General features: G+C 43.5%; 1 protein-coding gene across 1 annotated transcript; it reads left to right on the top strand.

The window, feature by feature from the left end:
- Nucleotides 1–6,370: 6,370 nt before the first annotated feature.
- Nucleotides 6,371–15,239, top strand: tmco1 (transmembrane and coiled-coil domains 1). Its single transcript, XM_047374099.1, has 7 exons — nt 6,371–6,585; nt 8,356–8,433; nt 8,511–8,570; nt 11,211–11,257; nt 11,387–11,454; nt 13,202–13,346; nt 14,829–15,239. The coding sequence occupies exons 1-7, from the start codon at nt 6,516–6,518 to the stop codon at nt 14,925–14,927; spliced, it is 567 nt and encodes a 188-aa protein (XP_047230055.1). The 5' UTR covers nt 6,371–6,515; the 3' UTR covers nt 14,928–15,239.
- Nucleotides 15,240–15,745: the final 506 nt, after the last annotated feature.

Below are 15,745 nucleotides of genomic sequence, written 5' to 3'. Positions count from 1 at the left end.
GTTCAATGTTGCCTTTGCCAGTAGTGCCACCGTGGCTGTTACCAGAAGCAGTGGTGGATATGGCATTGATGGAAAAGAAAAAGGATCCAAAATGTAGTTTAGATTCAAATATAATACAAGAATATATAAACAATTACTATCATTATGTTCAGATTTACACAGACGCCTCAAAAACAGATGAAAAAATAGGAGTAGCATTTATAATACCAGAATTTAAAATAAAAGTAGGAAAAAGAATTACAGATGGATTATTGATATATTCAGGAGAATTATTAGCAATATTGTTAGCAGTGCAGTGGGTGGAGGATATAAAACCATTAAAAACAATCATTTGTTCAGACTCAAGTTCAGCATTATTAAGTTTAAAACATAATCATTCAGATTGTAGACCAGACATTGTGTTGGAAATAAAACATACTTTATTTAGAATACAAAGAATGGGATTAATATTAGTGTTTTTATGGGTACCAGCACATGTAGGAGTTGGAGGGAATGAGATGGCGGACAGGATGACAAAGAAAGCAACACAAAACAACATTAGCTTTATAATTAATATTAGTAGGTCAGAGGCAAGAAATATAATTAAACAGAGAATCAGGAAAGAGTGGCAAAAAAGGTGGGATGAAGAAAGGAAAGGAAGATGGTTTTACAGAATCAACAAGATAGAAGGAGAAGTAAGAACTGGAAGAAGGAGCAGAAAAGAGGAAAGGTTAATTACAAGATTAAGGCTTGGACATACAGGACTTAATTCTACATTGTTTAAGATAAAGAAACATAATACAGGAAAATGTGATCCTTGTGGAGAGGAGGAAACAATAGAACATGTAACATTGAAGTGTCAGAAATATGAACAAGAAAGAACAATTTTAAGGAGAGAATTTGTAGGTATTAAATAAAATTTTAATTTGATAGATACATTGAACCGTCACCTTAAGGTGGTGGAGGGGTTTGAGTGCTCAAATGATCCTAGAGGCTATGTTGTCTGGGGCCTAAATGCCCCTGGTAGGGTCTCCCATGGCAAACAGGTTCTAGGTGATGGGTCAGACAAAGAATGGTTCAAGAATCCCTCATGAAGAACACAATATCGAGGCATGTGACGTCGCCCGGTACGGCGGAGCCGGGGTCCCACCCTGGAGCCAGGCCTGGGGTCGGGACTCGTCGGAGAGCGCCTGGTGGCCGGGTTGCTCCTCGCGGGACCCGGCCAGGCCAAGCCCGAACGAGAGACGCGAGGCCATCCCCCAGTGGGCCCACCACCTGCAGGAGGAACCGTGAGGGACCGGTGCAAAGAGGATTGGGTGGCGGACGAAGGTGGAGACCTCAACGGCCCGATCCCCGGATGCTTAGGCTGGCTCTAGGGACGTGGAATGTCACCTCGCTGGGGGGGAAGGAGCCTGAGCTTGTGCGGGAGGTCGAGAGATATCGACTAGAAATAGTCGGGCTCGCCTCCACGCACAGCGTGGGCTCTGGAACCCATCTCCTTGAGAGGGGTTGGACTCTCTTCTACTCTGGAGTGGCCCACAGGGAGAGGCGGCGGGCTGGTGTGGGTTTGCTTGTTGCCCCCCAGCTCAGCCGTCTCGTGTTGGGGTTTACCCCAGTGGATGAGAGGGTTGTATCCCTGCGCCTTTGGGTTGGGGAGAGGTCTCTGACTATCATTTCAGCCTACGGGCCGAGTGGTAGTGCAGAGTACCCTGCCTTCTTGGCGTCCCTGTCGGGGGTGCTGGATAGTGCCCCTCCCGGGGACTCCATTATTCTGCTGGGGGACTTCAACGCCCACGTGGGGAACGACAGTGACACCTGGAGAGGCGTGATCGGGAGGAATGGCCTCCCCGATCTGAATCCGAGTGGTGTTTTGTTATTGGACTTCTGTGCTAGTCACGGATTGTCCATAACGAACACCATGTTCAAACATAAGGGTGTCCATCAGTGCACTTGGCACCAGGACACCCTAGGCAGGAGGTCGATGATCGACTTTGTTGTCGTATCATCAGACCTTCGGCCGCATGTTTTGGACACTCGGGTGAAGAGAGGGGCTGAGCTGTCCACTGATGATCACCTGGTGGTGAGTTGGATCCGCTGGAGGAGGAGAAAGCCGGACAGACTCGGCAGGCCCAAGCGCATAGTGAGGGTCTGCTGGGAACGCCTGGCAGAGCCCTCGGCCAGGGATGTATTCAACTCCCACCTCCGGGAGAGCTTCGACCAGATCCCGGGGGATGTTGGAGACATAGAGTCCGAGTGGACCATGTTCTCTGCATCTATTGTCGATGCTGCTGCCCATAGCTGCGGCCGTAAGGTCTGCGGTGCCTGTCGTGGCGGCAATCCCAGAATCCGGTGGTGGACACCGGCAGTAAGGGATGCTGTTAAGCTGAAGAAGGAGTCCTATCGGCTGTGGTTGGCTTGTGGGACTCCTGAGGCGGCTGACGGGTACCGTGAGGCCAAGCGTGCTGCGGCCCGGGCTGTGGCAGAGGCAAAAACTCGGGCCTGGGAAGAGTTCGGTGAGGCCATGGAGAAGGACTACCGGTTGGCCTCGAAGCGATTCTGGCAAACCGTCCGGCGCCTCAGGAGGGGGAAGCAGTGCTTTGCCAACACTGTTTATAGTGGGAGCGGGAGACTGCTGACCTCGACTGAGGACATTATCGGGCGGTGGAAGGAGTACTTCGAGGATCTTCTCAATCCTGCCATCACGCATTCTGTGGTGGAAACAGAGGCTGGGGACTCGGGGTTGGACTCTTTCATCACCCAGGCTGAAGTCACCGAGGTGGTTAAAAAGTTCCGCGGTGGCAAGGCTTCGGGGGTGGATGAGATCCGCCCTGAGTACCTCAAGTGTCTGGATGTTGTAGGGCTGTCATGGTTGACACGCCTCTTCAACATTGCGTGGCGGTCGGGGACAGTGCCTCTGGACTGGCAGACTGGGGTGGTGGTCCCCCTTTATAAGAAGGGGGACCGGAGGGTGTGTTCCAACTACAGGGGGATCACACTCCTCAGCCTCCCTGGTAAGGCCTATGCCAGGGTATTGGAGAGGAGAGTCCAACCGATAGTCGAACCTCGGCTTCAGGAGGAACAGTGTGGTTTTCGTCCCAGCCGTGGAACACTGGACCAGCTCTATACCCTCTACAGGGTGCTCGAGGGTTCATGGGAGTTTGCCCAACCGGTTCACATGTGTTTTGTGGACCTGGAGAAGGCATTCGACTGTGTCCCTCGTGATGCCCTGTGGGGGGTGCTCCAGGAGTATGGAATCGGGGGCCCTTTATTAGGGGCCATCCGGTCCCTGTACGAGCGGAGCAGGAGTTTGGTCCGCATTGCCGGCACTAAGTCGGACCTGTTCCCAGTGCATGTTGGAGTCCGGCAGGGCTGCCCTTTGTCGCCGGTCCTGTTCATAACTTTTATGGACAGGATTTCTAGACGCAGCCAAGGGCCGGAGGGGGTCTGGTTTGGGGACCAGTGGATTTCGTCCCTTCTTTTTGCGGATGACGTGGTCCTGCTGGCCCCCTCTAGCCAAGACCTACAGCATGCGCTGTGGCGGTTCGCAACCGAGTGTGAAGCGGCTGGGATGAGGATCAGCTCCTCCAAGTCCGAGGCCATGGTACTCGACCGGAAAAGGGTGGCTTGTCCTCTTCAGGTTGGAGGGGAGTTCCTGCCTCAAGTGGAGGAGTTTAAGTATCTCAGGGTCTTGTTCACGAGTGAGGGAAGAATGGAGCGGGAGATCGACAGACGGATCGGTGCAGCTGCCACAGTAATGGGGGCGCTGTGCCGGTCCATTGTGGTGAAGAGAGAGCTGAGCCGAAAAGCAAAGCTCTCAATTTACTGGTCGGTCTACGTTCCTACCCTCACCTATGGCCATGAACTTTGGGTCATGACCGAAAGAACGAGATCACGGATACAAGCGGCTGAAATGAGCTTCCTCCGTAGGGTGGCCGGGCACTCCCTTAGAGATAGGGTGAGGAGCTCGGCCATCCGGGAGGAGCTCGGAGTAGAGCCGCTGCTCCTCCACATTGAGAGGAGCCAGTTGAGGTGGCTCGGGCATCTATACCGGATGCCTCCTGGACGCCTTCCTCGGGAGGTGTTCCAGGCACGTCCCACCGGGAGGAGGCCCAGGGGACGGCCCAGGACACGCTGGAGGGACTATGTCTCTCGGCTGGCCTGGGAACGCCTTGGGCTCCCCCTGGAGGAGCTGGAGGAGGTGTCTGGAGAGAGGGACGTCTGGGCGTCTCTGCTGAGTCTGTTGACCCCGCGACCCGGTCCTGGATAAGCAGAAGACGACGAACAAACGAACATTGCAAAGAAGTTTAGGTAGCAGACACATTCAAAATATAGTTAGATTTAAAAAAAAAAAATAATAATTTGAATTTGATTATTGTAATAGTAAATAAGTAAATTTAAAACCATGAAGAACTACACTCCATACCAGTCAGTGGTGGTAATGCACACCTCAAAGTTATTTGCCAACCGCCAAAAAAAAATACCAGACGAAGAAGAGGACAATGCTGACGTCAGATTACAGGAAGCAAGGAGAAATTCAATTGAATTTAGTGCCAGTTCACAACACGTGGTCTTAAGGCACTTCACAAAAACAAAACTAATTTGCATCCAGTAATATAGACAGATCCTAAGTCAAGTACATGCATTCCATATTGATCCTTATCAAATAATTGTAGTCAAGTTCAGTTTATTATTCAAATAAAAAAAACATTTTCTATCTAAAGAAACCCGGAAGATATCATCCAGTCATTGATTTGTCACACTCACTCCTCCTGGACAGCTGACAGTCACTTGCATTGTGTCGTTGACTTTGCAGCAATCCCTCATACTGAGCATGCATGTGGCGAAAGTGGAAAAGAAAACTCTTTTAACAGGAAGAAACCTCCAGCAGAACCTGGCCCAGTGTGAGCGGCTGTCTGCCATGAACAACTGACCGAAAATACACAAAAAAGCACTGAACCAGGAGTACTTTGTATGTTAAAGAAAACGTTCATGGCACTAGTTGTTACTTAAGTGGCTACATCTTTGAGAAAAAACAGCTAAACTGATCAACTCTGACTATAGGATGAAATGGGACTAACATGAAGTTAGTCCCAGTAAAGGCTCAGCCAATTGCTAAGTCTGGGAGAAACAAAGCTATTAGCAAGATACTAAAACTAAAATACAGTGTGAAGTGTATCAACCCCCACCACCACTTCTTACTTGAGGTGAACTCAATCAGGACACAAAGCGGATGTCTGCGCAAAGCTAAATTTTTATGGTCATGTACACGGTGTCACACAATAAACTGCTCAGCGGGAAAAAGTCTCCGCATTGAACTGTTGTACATCACACCACTCTGAGCAACCAGTGGCTCGGAGCCTTTTGCAGTCACTAGGAACCACCTGTAAACCAGCAGTCTGGGAGCAAACTGCCCTGTTAGGAACATATTGAACAATCAGATCTCAGAAAGAGTAGTATAGCTATAGCGTAATAATGCTTTTCGAATAAATATATTCTAGAAAACAATGCAGCCTAATCCTCCCAGGAAATATACAAAGTATATAAAACAGACCATGATTAATCTTTACAAAACTGTTTCAACATTTGATGTGACATATATCTTGTATTATTCAACTGAAAACCAAACAAATCTGTTTGAGGAAAAAAGGCAAAAAACAGAATGCTGCAGTAACAGGGTTGCTAGTATGCAAATTGCTTTTTGTAAAGGTGAAAAAAATAATAATGAAGTTTTAAATGCCAGTCTTTGTTTTAACACAAAACCTTCAGTCGTCTGTTAGAAAACTGAAGCAGTGTTTTATTTTTCAGCATCACAAAATAATGATTGTTCTAGTAGGGGCTATCATGACAAAATGAGGCTTTTAAACAGATTGAATACATGTAAGAGTCTAGAGAAGGATTGAAGCAGCAATCCCAACTTGCTCACCTACTTTTTTTGAGTTTGTTGACATTCTTCAACAGAAAAATTAAATACAGCTATTTGTTCATATAAATCCCTACTTATCATCCCTAGTTAAATAGCTTGTTTATGGGTGTGAGAACTTGAAAAGGTCAAAGTAATTTCAATTAACTCATGGATGATTAATAAGTCCATTACATTTTCTTATTTCAAATTTAGTGGAGTTTTGGAACACATCAAGAATATAAATATGTCAAAGCACAGCACTCAGTAACAACTGAGTCGAGGAAGCATCACTCTAATGCTTCCTAAGAGTTGAATAAAAAAACTTCCCACACTTTTCAGATCATTACTTGTAAAAATAATAACATGCTCTCTTGTCTTTCCATTTTACAATCATGCATTGCCCTGTTTATCGCATATTATCACACAAATACACCTTCCAGTTTTTGGTTGAAGAGGTTTGCTGTTTTGAGTGTTTGTAACTGTGAATGAACCGGAAGTGTATCTCAGCCGTGTGTGACCTTTGTGTAATGCTGACAGAGCTGTATGAAGCTCAGTGGAGAGAAGGAGCTGCTTAGGGTTTAACTTGTAATTGAAGCTTTCTTCTGTGAAGCGGCTCAGTCAGGACGAGACCACCATGAGCACCATGTTTGCAGACACCATTCTGATCGTCTTTATCTCTATCTGTACGGCGCTGTTAGCAGAAGGTGGGTAGAAATCCTCTTTAAGCTACATGCGGTGATTAACTGTGTTCAGAAACACGGTAATGTATAACAGTGTGTTATGTTTGAGCAGAACAATTAACTTGCTAGCACTTCCTGTAAGCTAACACAGTAGTAAACAACGCTAGTCATGAAGCTCATTTCTTTCTCTTCTTTGTTCTTCCTTCTTCTCTTACATATCTGTGCAATCATATCTCTGTAGTCACGCCACCTGCTGGCAACATAATGAACACAACACAATGTAATGTTGCTATTAGAGCTGGGACATTCTATCTATCAGCGTTAGTTTGACGAGTCATTTCTACGCTTCCTGGGACCTAAATGAGGCGTAATATATTTTTTATACTAGCCGACAAGGCTAATGGCTAACATTTTGTGGTTCCGGTAAAATTTCCAAAATAAAGGCTTCGCAGGAAGCTTTAGCAAGTTATTGAAAAAATGTCCTGTCAAGTACACCATCATGAACTAGAAATGAGATAAATTAGACATTTCTACTTCTTAAACTGTGTATAAATTTAGTTTTGAATGTTTTTTTAAAAAACTGCAAGCATGTGCAATTACGTCTCCATGCATCATTGGTAGAGCTGTATTGTGGTTGTGAGATGAAGCTTTATGAAGCCTTTCACTAGACTGTCACTGTCACTAGACTCTAGATGTTTTATGTGCACACAACACCCCTTCACTCCCGCTGGTGAAAGACAGGTTAACAACTAGATCTACTATAGTTAATTATTGAATACAATCCTTTCTTCTCCATGTACTTTAACAAAAATGATAGACAAATAAAGACACAGATACCCACAAAAAACAATTATACGTGTAATGCTTACAAAATAAAATCTACAGTAAGCAACGATACAAACTGGAAAAAGTGTACAGTAAGGACTAAATAAGAACCTTAAATATTAACACCTATACCCATTTTATATCGTGCAAAATTGGGCACAAACATCTGTGCAAAGAATCGATTATTATTATATTAAAACATTTAATGCATCACTGTTGCTATGGAAATGACCTCTGGGTAAAAGAAATAAATTGATGGATTTTCAGGTTTATTTCATGTGTTATTTTATTTATATGAATGAAATGTTAATCTTTGCTTAGGGTGTAATGGGTATGTTATCATTACTCTTCTTTCATACCTTGGATCGAAAGGGGAACAGTTGTTTTCAAATTGTGGCCGTGCTTAAGCAAGTTAATGGCAGTGAATATGCTTGTGCAGCTTCATTCATTTTTATTTAGAAACAATATATTGTTTTCATTGTTTTCCATTTGTTTAGCACATAACATTTAACCTTTGATTAAAAGACTGAGCAATACTACATAACAATTTTAAGTGGCCACTTTTGGCTGCTGCAGAATCTCTGGATCAGATCAAAACGCTGGGCACAGAATGCACCCCTGTGTCAGCAACACTAACCCATTACATGTGAGCAGATCCGTTGTGGTCTGTATCTGTTTATGAATCATGTTGGTACTAACACCTCTTTGTGAACCAACGAGGCTTCAAACATCAGCCACTGTTAACAAAACAAGTTTCAAACACACGATTCGCTGGATTTGTCAACACACCCTTCCAAGCATTGGCACAGTACATCCCATCACTATAGTACGGACACCTCTGGACAGAGCTCAAGTAAACTAGAGGATTCTTATAAATATCTATGTAATAAAATAGATGTCTAATGTCCAGTGATCGTATGTTGGACAGTTTTTGTGACATGTAGAATTTCTGCTCTGTTTCTTTTGCAGGGATCACCTGGGTTTTAGTGTATCAAACTGAAAAGTACAAGAGGCTAAAGGCTGAGGTGGAAAAACAAAGCAAAAAGCGTAAGTCTCACAGGGGTGATCCTCATGATCTCATGGTATTTGCACTGACTTTTTACTGTTTGTTTTTCTGCTTTCAGTTGAAAAGAAAAAAGAAACCATCACTGAATCTGCAGGACGCCAGCAGAAGAAGAAAATTGGTAAGAAGCCATGGAGTCCTCACAGAACCAGTTATCTCACAATAGTATAGATTTGCTGTAAATGAAGTAGGGCTGCTGAGTGTTTGGAAAACATGCAATCATTATCAGTCATTGTAAATTGGGATCATGATATCGACTGCCTTTAGGCCACATTTCCCTTATTATTCTCTTTATTTCTCACCATCACAATGTTCCCATCACTTTCCATTTCTTTAGCATCCCAGTCACTAAAAATCTAAAAGCGGAGGAAGTCCATCCAACAAACCACATAAAGTTGTGTGGTCAAATTAGGACACCCTACAACAGCCTGTATGATTAATTTAGTTTGATGTGCTCCTGACTGTTGAAGTGTTAGTGTCCACCATGGTGAGATCAAGAGAGCTGCCTGAGGCCTTCAGAAAGAAGACTGTCGCAGCTTATAAGTCCAGCTAGGGGTTTAAAGAGGACTCAGAGGAATTATTATATAAGGGGAGGACATTTAAAACCCCTGCCAACATGCCCAGGTCTGGTTGTCCAAGCAAGTTCACCTGGGGAGCATGATAAGAGAAGTCTCCAAAGCCCAAAAATATTATCAAGAGTCCTCCAGTAGACCGTTACTGTTTTTGATTTAAAAGTTTATGCCTCTACAATTAGAAAGAGACGGCACAAAATGAACTTTCATCGTAGGAAGAAAAACACAAAGGCTAAACCGAAGTTTGTCTGGTTGAGAAACAGTGGTGGGAATAGTTCCGCTAATCTGCTAATAGAGGACAAATTGTACAATTAGCGGATTAGCGTTAGACCATACTTTGTGAGGCTGAAGGTTTTGTGTCTAACCAGGTAATCAGCAGCACAGGAGCACCACAGGGGACTGTACTCTCACCATTCCTCATCACTCTGTACACCTCAGACTTCCAGTACAAGACAGACTCCTGTCATCTGCAGAAATACTCGGATGATTCTGCAGTCGTGGGGTGGATCAGAGATGGACAAGAAGCACAGGAAGAGTACAGGAAGGTGGTGGACCTCTTTGTAGCATGGTGTGGAAACAATCATCTCATCTTGAATGTGACTAAAACAAAGGAGATGATTGTAGATTTTAAGAGAAACAGGAATAAGTCAAAAACTATTTCCATCATGGGAGAAGAAATGGAGGTGGTGGAGGAGTATAAATACATTGGTGTTGACCTGGACAACAGACTAGAATGGAGATGTAACTATGAAACCATCTACAAGAAGGGACACAACAGACTGTAGTTCTTGAGGAAGCTTAGGTCCTTCAGTGTTTACAGCAAGATGCTGCATATCTTCTAGAAGTCTGTTGTGGAGAGTGTGATCTCTTCTGCCATCATCTGCTGGGGAAGCAGCATCAGAACCAGGGACTTAAAAAAGCTCAACAAGCTGATAAAGAAGGCTGGCTCTGTTCTGGGGACTCCTCTGGAACCTCTGGAGATCATTATGCAAAGAAGGATTCTTCATAAAATAGAGAACATTATGGAGAACCCTGAGCATCCTCTTCATGGGAGATCCTTCCTGCCCACAGCCATCAGCATCTACAACGGCTCTTTGAAGAAACCTGTATAATATGATCTACAACAATAATTCATTTCCTCTCTTATTAAGATGCAGAGCCTGACTCTTACATATTCTAGTCAAATGTTGCATCCAAGCAGTCCTATGTGATTGTGATTTTGCACACACCGCCCCGTTCACACTGCAGGCAAATGTGGCCCAAATTGGATTTTTTTTTTTTTTTTTGGGTGGCTTAAGTGATCAGGTCAGGCTGTTTTAAAGCAAGTGTGAACGCTCATATCTGGCCTGTATCTGACTTTTTCAAGTCACATTTGAGCCACATTCATTTGTGGTCCTGAATCCGACACGTTTCTGATCTTTTGGAACGTGACTCCAGTGGGAACGACCAAGGCGGATTAGATGTGACTTTGCCGTCACTTTCCATCGCAACATCACAATTTTGCGCCGCACATGAAAGGCTCATAGGAACCATCTGGATATGGGACGTGGCTTGTATTGTAAAATTCGTATACAACCATTCAGAAGACTTTAAAATGCCATCGAGGTTACCGAGCATGTGCTGATCTGCCCTACTGCAGTCCAATAAACTGGATTCCATCAAGTCTTCTGTCTGTGGAGTTGAGAAGAGAGACGCTGACATATATGATTAAAAGTTGCCCTCGACATGATAAAGTTCTGAATAAACTCTGTCTCTGTAAAGTTAACATCCCTGCCCCACCATGTTTGTGCTGTTTGAATTGGCAGTCAGATCTCCCTAAAACGGAAGAATGAAGAATTTCAGTCTCCTTTTATTCACGTGTTTCCCACACATCCCCTGCTGACAATAAATGGCTTCTATTGTGCACTTAAACCATAGCACCTATTTCTCCGTGTTTACTGTTGAGCTGTGCTCGACGACGCTCATAATGTTCTTATGCGCATACATGTCTGTTTGGAGCCACAAACCGTTCACACTGAAGTCAGATGTAGGCAACATTTTCAAAGTAATGAGAACAACCATAGAAAAAAAAAACTGATTCCTGAAAAAATTGGATTTGAGCTGCAGTGGGAACGTAGATATTAATGTGATGATGATTGTGATTATGTGTACTGTGGAGCTCTAAAATGAACTGTTTTTTTCTGTTACAGAAAGACAGGAAGAAAAACTGAAGAACAACAACAGAGACCTGTCCATGGTGAGACCTTTTACTGTGAACCTTCCTATGGTTGAGATCTGTGCCGGTCTGATACATTAATGCCTTCAACATGTAGTTTTTGCCAAATTGTAGGCAAATGCTATTATCCACTGGTGTGTTTCTTTCTAGGTACGCATGAAGTCCATGTTTGCTATTGGCTTCTGCTTTACAGCTTTGATGGGCATGTTCAACTCCATGTAAGTTCCACATTTAGTCAAAGTAGATATACAGTACAGACCAAAGGTTTGGACACACCTTCTCATTCAAAGAGTTTTCTTTATTTTCATGACTATGAATATTGTAGCTTCACACTGAAGGCATCAAAACTATGAATTAACACATGTGGAATTATATACTGAACAAAAAAGTGTGAAACAACTGAAAATATGTCTTATATTCTAGGTTCTTCAAAGCAGCCACCTTTTGCTTTGATTATTGCTCCACACACTCTTGGCATTCTGTTGATGAGCTTCAAGAGGTAGTCACCTGAAATGGTTTTCCAACAGTCTTGAAGGAGTTCCCAGAGATGCTTAGCACTTGTTGGCCCTTTTGCCTTCACTCTGCGGTCCAGCTCACCCCAAACCATCTCGATTGGGTTCGGGTCTGGTGACTGTGGAGGCCAGGTCATCTGGCGCAGCACCCCATCACTCTCCTTCTTGGTCAAATAGCCCTTACACAGCCTGGAGGTGTGTTTGGGGTCATTGTCCTGTTGAAAAATAAATGATGGTCCAACTAAACGCAAACCGGATGGAATAGCATGCTGCTGCAAGATGCTGTGGTAGCCATGCTGGTTCAATATGCCTTCAATTTTGAATAAATCCCCAACAGTGTCACCAGCAAAGCACCCCCACACCATCAAACCTCCTCCTCCATGCTTCATGGTGGGAACCAGACATGTAGAGTCCATCCGTTCACCTCTTCTGCGTCGCACAAAGACGCGGTGGTTGGAACCAAAGATCTCTAACTTGGACTCATCAGACCAAAGCACAGATTTTCACTGGTCTAATGTCCATTCCTTGTGTTCTTTAGTCCAAACAAGTCTCTTCTGCATGTTGTCTGTCCTCAGCAGTGGTTTCCTAGCAGCTATTTTACCATGAAGGCCTGATTCACACAGTCTCCTCTTAACAGTTGTTCTAGAGATGTGTCTGCTGCTAGAACTCTGTGTGGCATTGACCTGTTCTCTAATCTGAGCTGCTGTTAACCTGCGATTTCTGAGGCTGGTGACGCGAATGAACTTATCGTCCGCAGCAGAGGTGACTCTTGGTCTTCCTTTCCTGGGCCGGTCCTCATGTGAGCCAGTTTCTTTGTAGCGCTTGATGGTTTTTGTGACTGCACTTGGGGACACTTTCAAAGTTTTCCCAATTGTTCGGACTGACTGACCTTCATTTCTTAAAGTAATGATGGCTACTTGTTTTTCTTTACTTAGCTGCTTTTTTCTTGGCATAATACAAATTCTAACAGTCTATTCAGTAGGACTATCAGCTGTGTACTGTATCCACCTCCTGCACAACACAACTGATGGTCCCAACCCCATTTATAAGTCTTGAAATCCCACTTATTAAACCTGACAGGGCACACCTGTGAAGTGAAAACCATTTCAGGTGACTACCTCTTGAAGCTCATCAACAGAATGCCAAGAGTGTGCGGAGCAGTAATCAAAGCAAAAGGTGGCTACTTTGAAGAACCTAGAATATAAGACATATTTTCAGTTGTTTCACACTTTTTTGTTCAGTATATAATTCCACATGTGTTAATTCATAGTTTTGATGCCTTCAGTGTGAAGCTACAATAATCATAGTCATGAAAATAAAGACAACTCTTTGAATGAGAAGGTGTGTCCAAACTTTTGGTCTGTACTGTAACTATGTACAAATGAGAGGATATTAAGCTTCTCCAATCAACTGCAGTAAACCAATTGAAACTCGTCCTTGTTTTTTTTGCCAGCTTTGATGGAAGAGTTGTGGCCAAACTGCCGTTTGTGCCACTGTCCTACATTCAGGGCCTTTCACACCGCAACCTGCTGGGTGAAGACTACACCGACTGCTCCTTTATCTTCCTCTACATCCTCTGCACTATGTCCATCAGACAGGTAACTTTCACACAACCTGCAGTTTCAGTGTTTGTGTTGACAGTTCACATTGTATTAGATGGTTTTGAAAAAACCTTGGAAGCTTAAAATGTATTTTAATGCAAAAAACAGTTTTACTGATTTTTTTTTTTGGCATGGCTCATATTGATCCCCTGACTTCATGTCAGTATGACCATATCAGAACATGTAAAGCTATTATATATATATTTACCTACTCTTTCAATGGCATACAAAATAACTACATTGCTGGCATTGCTTCTCTACTTCAGTTAGGCATCCCACAATCCTGTGCTGCATCACTGTCACTGCCACATACCACGTGGTCCACCCCCCTCTGACTCCAGAAACACATAAACAAGCAACGATAAGACGGAAAAAAAACATCGGTCTTTAATATCAGCTCAGTTTTACTTATCAGATTGATACAGAAATACATACTTTTTTTAAATAATGACTAACATCGTCTGATACTTATGTTTATGCTGATATATTGAGCTGGCTGAAACCGTGACTTCTTATATCATTTTTTGTGAGGACATGTGTGTGAAGACCAAGACCTTTCACACGTACAGCAATAAACCTTGGTTCAATTAACATCTAAGGAAGCTGCATTGGACCAAGGAAGAAGCTCACAGCAGTGGGGACTGAGCCCTGTATAGGCAGGCCAGGAACAAACCAGCCAAGGAGATCAGGGATGCTAAGAGAAGCTTCTCAGGTGACAACCTATAGCTGCAGTTTGGAATGATCTTGAAAACATCACAAACTACAGGAACCTGCACCCCCACCCTGAGCTGACAACCTTAACAGCTTCTACATGAACCAACCACCCTCCTCTCCTCAGACCCCTTGCCTGGATTTAAGACCTCTGAAGATTCAAAAAGGCCTCTTTCAGCATCAGAAGACCAGGAAAACTCCAAGATCTGACAATGTCTCCCCTTCATGCCAGATATTCTGTGCTTACCAACTTAGCTGCCATCTTCACTCATACTGAGGTTCCCTCGTGCTTCAAATCCTTCACCATCATCCTGGTCGCCACAAAACACACAATCACAGGGTTAAATGACTACAGGCCTGCCTACTTTAAATATATTTTAATACATAAATTGTAGATTATTTAAAAGCAAAATTCATCAAACCTGACTCATTTTTCTCCACTCAGTAGAGTCGGTATTGAACAGCTGCGCACCAGATATGACTTTGAGATCAAAGATCAGATCAGAGAAATAAACTTGCATCCAAAATGTGTTTACTGCCAATTATTTATTATAACAAATAAGATGAAATAAGACATTTTTATGATTAAGCTTTATTTGTTATATGCACATCACACCAACCTAAACTGGAGGTGGGCCCCCAAAACAAGTTCTGCTTAAGGGCCCCATACAATCTTGTGATGACTCTGCTTATCCAAAAATAACCATAACAGCTATCAGCCTTTACCTGTTTCTGAAAAACTGATTTTGTTATCTGTCCTCTTTCCAGAACATTCAGAAAATGCTCGGACTCGCACCCTCCAGAGCTGCCACCAAACAGGCAGGGGGCTTCTTGGGACCTCCTCCTCAAACGGCAAAGTTTTCCTAATGAGCAAGTCATCATGGCGCCCCCACCAGAGCTTTGATGGAACTGTTTGTGCTGGAGCAAATGTCTTACATGTTGCAGCTACTATGTTGTTTGATTTTGTTGCTTGTTGTGATATTTAACTTAAAGAAGAAAAACATAGAACAGAACTTATTCCTTTAATTTAGTTCACACTTTGTTCAGCTCACATCATGGACTGTTCTGAGATTTTAAACATTTACTGACACAATAACATCTGAACCACTTTCAGTATTATTGGACGTCATCATCTATATTTTGAGTAACTTACACATTAATAAAAGTTTTATGATTATATCTTAGTAGCATTTTTTTGTGCATTTTTCTCTGCGGTGTTCGTTTTTCCATCCAGTTTAGAAGTGAATGACACGTTAAATATGTCCAAAAGGTTTATCTAGGAATTTGGTCGAAACACGTTTTTTTTGTTTTGTTTTTTTTTTTTAGAGGTTTTTTTTACTTCGTACAACAATCCTACCTCGATCAGGCGTCTGTTTTCTCAAAGATTATTCACAGCGCTCTGGCTGGGAATTGGCAGAGAAAGAAGGGGTAAAGACGAGCAGCAAGGGTTCCAACATCAGGATTTGAAGCCTGGACAGCTGCATCGAGGACTGATGGCCTCCTTGTGTCAGGCTCTACCACTATGCCATGCACTGCCCCACCATGCCTCATTATACTATAGAAATGGCATTTGACAGTGCTCAGGTTTATGTCTTATCTAATAAATGGTTGATAGTTATGAACTGTTTGTGCTGATATGCTGTCTTTGATTTTTAGCAAACATGGTGCTATGAACCATCGCTACT

This window comes from Girardinichthys multiradiatus, chromosome 9, assembly GCF_021462225.1.
Source record: "Girardinichthys multiradiatus isolate DD_20200921_A chromosome 9, DD_fGirMul_XY1, whole genome shotgun sequence".
Lineage (NCBI taxonomy): Eukaryota > Metazoa > Chordata > Actinopteri > Cyprinodontiformes > Goodeidae > Girardinichthys > Girardinichthys multiradiatus.
This window is presented reverse-complemented; position numbering and strand designations above follow the sequence as displayed.